The sequence below is a fragment of the Sinocyclocheilus anshuiensis genome, unplaced genomic scaffold, assembly GCF_001515605.1.
Source record: "Sinocyclocheilus anshuiensis isolate Anshui unplaced genomic scaffold, SAMN03320099.WGS_v1.1 scaffold943, whole genome shotgun sequence".
Classification (NCBI taxonomy): Eukaryota; Metazoa; Chordata; class Actinopteri; order Cypriniformes; family Cyprinidae; genus Sinocyclocheilus; species Sinocyclocheilus anshuiensis.
The window spans coordinates 264,494-270,739 of NW_015542391.1; the positions used below are offsets into that span (position 1 = coordinate 264,494).

At 37.2% G+C, this 6,246-nt stretch overlaps 1 protein-coding gene across 1 annotated transcript in view; it reads right to left on the reverse strand.

Moving 5' to 3' along the window:
• wwc1 (WW and C2 domain containing 1) overlaps nucleotides 1–6,246 on the reverse strand; it is a 51,078-nt gene that overhangs the window by 38,670 nt on the left and 6,162 nt on the right. Inside the window, exons 2-3 of the mRNA XM_016491985.1 lie at nucleotides 1,814–1,923; nucleotides 170–373 (exon numbers count right to left, since the gene is read on the reverse strand). Of these exons, the coding sequence (XP_016347471.1) occupies nucleotides 170–373; nucleotides 1,814–1,923 (314 nt within the window). The remainder of the gene's footprint in view (nucleotides 1–169; nucleotides 374–1,813; nucleotides 1,924–6,246) is intronic.

The following is a 6,246-nucleotide window of genomic DNA, read 5'->3' on the forward strand; positions in this document are numbered from 1 at the left end:
TATGTATATAAAGAAGAAGAATTCTAAACATGTTAAACAGATTAATTCCTTAAAACACAAACATGTTTATAGCCTGTTTTATCCCATGTCTCAAGAATCAGTGTCAAGTAGCTCATAAATAAGAACGATCTTTAAATGACAGACACATGTATAGAGTCGCAAGTCTTACAGCTAGTCTGTGAGGACGACTTGTCCCGCCAAGCATCATTTAGCTGCCGATATTCCTGCTGGGCCAGGTGAAGTCGCTGTTCTTTGACCTGGTAGATCTCCTTTTGGGCGCTCAACGCTTCCTGAACCACATTCAGATAATCCCGTAACATGAGCTCCTGCTCCCGCTGCCACTGGGCCCGCGGATCCTCCAACTGGGTGCTCTCTGTGGAAAGGAGAGATAAAAAATATCTTGAAATTAATGGAATACATACACTACCAGTAAAAAGTTTGGAATCATTATGATTTTTTTAATGTTTCAAATTGTTTAAATGTAATTCAAATTATAAATACACTAATGTTCAAAAGTTTGTGATGTTTTTAAAAGAAGTCACTCATGCTCACCAAGTCGGCATTTATTTGATTAAAAATATAACAACAGTAATGCAATGAAAGCAATGTTTTCAGTTTTGTTTTATTTTATATTTTAGTGTAATTTATTCCTGTGATGGAAAAGCTGAAATTTCTGCATCATTGCTCCAGCTTTCAGTGTCACATGATCCTTCAGAAATCATTCTAATATAGGGTACTGATTTGGTGCTCAAGAAACATTTCTTATTATTATTGTTTTCGCTGCTAAGATTTCTATTTCAAATAAATGCTGTTCTTTTTAACTTTCTTTTTCTCAAAGAATCCTGATAATGTTTACAGTTTCCAAAAAAATAAAAAATGTGTTCATCAGATGCATTATTGTTAACTAAAAACTAGGGCTGCACGATAAATCGCATGCGATATTTAACGCGCATCTTGTCAGAAAGCCGGTTCTGTAATCAGCGGTAAATCTCCATCACCTGCGTGCTTTCACATTGAGCAGCATTAACTACACAGAGCCGTTGTTCACTGATGAGCTGCGCAAAAAAATCGCGCAAATATGAATGTGGTTTTGCGCAGCTCGTCAGTGAACAATGGCTCTGTGTAGTTAATGCTGCTCAATGTGAATGCCCGCACGTGATGGAGATTTACCGCTGATTACAGAACCGGCTTTACTGATAAGATGCGCGTTAAATATCGCATGCGATTTATCGTGCAGCCCTACTAAAAACCATGAACAATCATTTTCAATAAATTAAGTAAAGCTGAAATAAACAAAAAACAAAAACAAAAACTTGAAGAAAATTAGAAATGCTCTCTTGGCAACTAACTGAAATAAAATAAACTTAAATTGAGGTAAATTACTAAAACTAATATAAAGCTAAATAGAAACTTAAAAAAAAAAAAAACTAAACAATAAAATCACATAAAATTAAAACTTCAACAAAAATTAAAACTGAAAAGCTAATTCACGATATTAATAAATTCTATAATTGTGTATAATTAATACTAAAACCACACTTAGATAGGTGTGTCCAAATTTTTCATTTAAAATAGTTAGAATAGCAAAAAAATTGCCCATTTGCAACTAATTATTTACAAAGAAATTTGTTCTAGTCATGCTTCATGAATGAGGGCCACTGAATGAACTCGGTTTTGTCTCCCAAAGCCTTGTTTTCATTTGTGTCAATTTAAATATGACACTTAATCTTTTTAAACCCACAGAATCACATATCAGACAGACACTCTATACTCCTGCGCATGCGTGAGGTGGGCTGAATCTTGCTCAACTTACTGGTATTGTGGTCGACATAATAGGCTCCAATGTGGGGGTCGTAGGCCTCCTCCCATCCCACGGGCAGCTCATCTCCAATACAGTCGGCAAAAGTCAGAGGCTTAGTCTGCCTGGAAAATCAAATAGGGAATCCAACTTTCAGTCAATGGACAATCACAAGAAAGACAGTGGACTGTTGGACCTCCAGACTTCATGTCTATTTTCTGTGGGATGTCACTCCGGCATATCACTGAGAGTTCGAGCGTGGCACAAGCATGTGTGGGGGGGGGGGGCATCAGAGGAATGTCGGGCTATTCACCTCCAGTGTGCTGGCCGAGCACAATAGCCGGAAACCCAAGCCGGGCATTCCACAGGTCCTGCTGACCCATCGCCTGGAGGTTTCTGAGGCAACACACTATGGCTCTCCAAGCCCAGCGCTTTGGATCACCGTAGAGCAATGGGGACACTCACTTGGCCAAAAACAGCTACGCTAAAACTTTTATTAGCAGGCGTTCGCTAATGCTAGCAAAGTAGTCTGGCTGAACTTCAGTGGAGAGTTCTGTTGGCACTCGCTAGCTAGACTAATCAATTAAAAAGAAAGAGCTTGTGGAGATTTTAGAGTAAATTTAAAGAGCCTAGGGTAGGAGGTTTATCACTAACCTGATAAAAGGATGCTAATCAAGATGTTAACCAAAGGCATCAGGCAACAATATTTGAACAAAAAAAAAAAAAATCAATAAATAAGCTTCAAGTTGACATTTATTATATAAAAATATTTATTATGTTTGCCCCAAATTACCTACTATACTCCTGACTCAGGCACCTACTGATAAGATAATTTCCCAATTACTGATTAAGGAAAACTCTATTACTTCAAATGCAATTTCAAAATGTTTTAATCCTAATACATAAAAAAATAAATTACATTGTACAATTATGATGCATAGTTAGTATAAAATAGTTATTGCACTGTAAAATCCCTGAAAAATGGAAATTGTGCAGTTTAAAATTATAAATTTTTCAGGTTTCTTTGATTAACAAAAAGTTTAATCAAACAGCATTTATTTTAAATAGACATTGTTGTAACATTATAATGTCTTTACTGTCACTTTTGATCAATTTAAAGCACCAAACGTTGTATAGTACAGTAATGAGAACAACTTGCAATATTTCTTTCTTGACAGTATTTGAGAGATTCATCTGTTTATCAATGAAAACCTAGAGATTACAGCCTGACCAATTCACCTTGAACCAACCAAGCGTGGTTTAATGGTTTGTCAGAGATGCTGCTTTTGTACCATTTGCACAATATTATTTTACAAAAATATATATATATTTCTTCTTAACCTTTTTTATGAGTTTTCAACCACCACAAAAGATTTATGTTTGGGTTTAGGCATTGTTTTTGTGCAGCGCAGGAAAGTCATATTTCCCACTTTCAAATACCTGAACTTTCAGACTTGAAGAGGAGTATTTTCTGATGCTGTTACGTCCAGCAGCAGGGTTACGCAATGAATTCAGCTCTGTGCTTCTCAGATTATCAGGAACATTCCACATTAAATCTGATTTGTGCAGCATATTTAAAGGATTAAACAATTTTTCACAAAAAATAAGTCACATTAAGCCAAGCGTAATGTATAAATTTATTACATAAGAAATAAAATATCAAACCAAGTGGCATCTGCAAACAAATGGTTATTTTCTCAGAACTAACTTTACTTTTCTGAGCCATTTTTGCAATGACTTTTAACCGGCTGGTAAAAGTATAAGAGATACTTTTATCTTAATTTTGTATATTATATATATATGGAACGCCTTGGAGTTCTATATCTTCAGTTCCAAGGCTATGGAAGCAAAATATTTTTGAAATGTAATATGCAAAATGACAATGCAATATGTAAAAAGGCTGATGCATTTCTGTATTTAAATGTACATTTTCCAATACATATGTGCAACATTTAGTGCAAAATGAAAATGAAAATTCAATTATATCATTTACATTTGCCATTTACTACACTAGTTTTAATATGTAAACTAAAAACATATTTTAACGCTTTATAAGTTGCAAAATTAAAATGAAATTGTATCACCCAAATTGATTAGATATGTTTAACATGTCCAAGCAAAAAATTTAGCAAAATTATCATTTAAATGCCGTTTTTCCTAAATGCATTTAGACTTATGCCGAGTTCACACTGCACGATTTTAGCACGATTTTTCACTCGCCGACAGGTTTTGCAAAATTGCAGACAAATGCCCGAAATCGGAGGCAAATCAGTGCTCGTTCACGCGAGTGACAATCACGCAGTGTGAATTATCAAAGACGCGATCTGAGGGAATCGCCGATGCGTCGCCGACGCCCGTGAAATATTTGGCATGCTAAATATCTGGAGCTGTCGGCGATTCACAATCACACTGTGTGAAATGAGTTCTGACTGAAAAACACATCGGCGATGACCTACAGCCAATGAGAGACCAAGATACAGGGCAGCGGGAAGTTCGGGGAGGAGTTATATGAAACGTAGTTTGCGGACCAGTGTTGCCAAATCCGTGATTGCCGCCGGTTGTTTTTTATGTCAGCAGGTTGAAGCGACCCCAATAACGTGATATTTAGGCCCTGGAATGTGAATTGTACCAGGAGAACCCCGCCAAAAAAAAATGTATTTTACCCCCCGAACGCGATTTTTACTGGGGGACCTACGATGGCCGAGAAGTGCAAAACAAATCACAATTCTGAAAACAACATAATTTACAAATGCAAATGCAAATCTAAAAAACAAAATAACAATTCAGAAAACACAACAACAATTCAGAAAACATTATAACAAGTCAGAAAACACAATGACAAATTCGAAAACAATATAACAAGTCAGAAAACACAACGACAAATCAGACAAACCGGAAGAAGTAGGTATAGTTTGAGACAGCGCCATTGGTTTGGGATTACTCACCGCTGACTGGATGAGACATCTGTCAATCAACGTATACAGGGAAGAACCAGCCGAAGAACAGCAGAGTCCTGGTAGAAAGTTCGGAGATGGTATTAAAGTAGCTCAGTTTAAATGTATTGTATGAATTGCCCTACCCCAGATAGTCGTTCAGTGTGAAACCAACAGTGATGCAACGTCTTTGAAAATCGTGCAGTGTGAACTCTGCATTACGGGTAGGACACTTGGGATTGCATTTTCATTGTGATACTGCGTGATAATTGTAGCAAAATGCAGTGTGAATTTCAAAATGCATTCTGAGCCAAAGGTGCAGCAAAAGGGTAGCAAAATGGTGATTTAAATGTCTTTTATTTTTCTTAAATGCATTGACACTTACACTTAAGAGGTTTGAATTGTATTTTCATTAAATACCCCGCAATCAGTGTAGATTAGTCAATGTTGATTTGAAAATGCATTCCAAGCCGATCACGCCCCCAACCTGTCAATCATTACATCAGGTCAATATTAGGTCAATATTCACCATTAACCAAACGCTTTTCACCTTCCCTTAACATCTCTCACTGTTTACATTCCGATTGATGCACACAAGCAAACAGACACTGCAATTCTACACTTTTACCTATTTGCTACCATACTTTATTCTTCTCCTATAATGGATCGCGTGTCCCCGAGCACCTAAGTGTTCCAGGTGGGTCGCACATCTCACTCTGCACGCCGAGTGATGCACGGAAGTAAATAGTGCAATTCTAACGTTACACTTATTTACCACCTTATATTATTTTGTTCCTCTTTTAATCCGTAATATAGCGCGTGTTCCATGGTACCTAAACGTCACGCGCCTGCCACAAGAGCTCTCACTCTTTACAGCCACCGGACACCACGACTGATGCCCGTGATTTTTAATATTAAGTTATCTCACTTTGGCTGTGGCATGTTCTGTGAATGCATTTTGAAATTCACACTGCATTTTGCTACAATTATCACATGGTATCACGATGAAAATGCAATCCCAAGTAGGGCTGAGCAAAAAAATACATTTTTCGATTAATTGTTTTTTTAAATGACGTCGATTCGATATCGATTCTCAAAAGCCGCGAATCGATCTTTTCCTGTATTTATTTCAGCACACATTTAAAACAAGATCTGATTAACGTGAATCTTATCATTAGTCTTCTCCACTAGATGTCACCCTTATTTACGGATGTTACAACAGAAAGCCTGTCATTCATTCAGCGCTTATCATGGCCATACGCGTGATTCGCAATGCTCAGGTGAAATGCTATTGTAATACTATAAATCTGCGGAAGCATTTGATATCATGCACAAGGCGCCATGATTTCCGCAATGAATGAAGGGCGGATGGCGCGGCGCACTGTTTTGTTTACTACACACATACTAAAGCGCGGATGACACTCGCCATGTTTTCAGCTTCTGCCGTCTCAATATATGATGATATGAACACGAATGTCATCTCCAGCTGCTCTGAGAGTCACTTCATTAGCATTT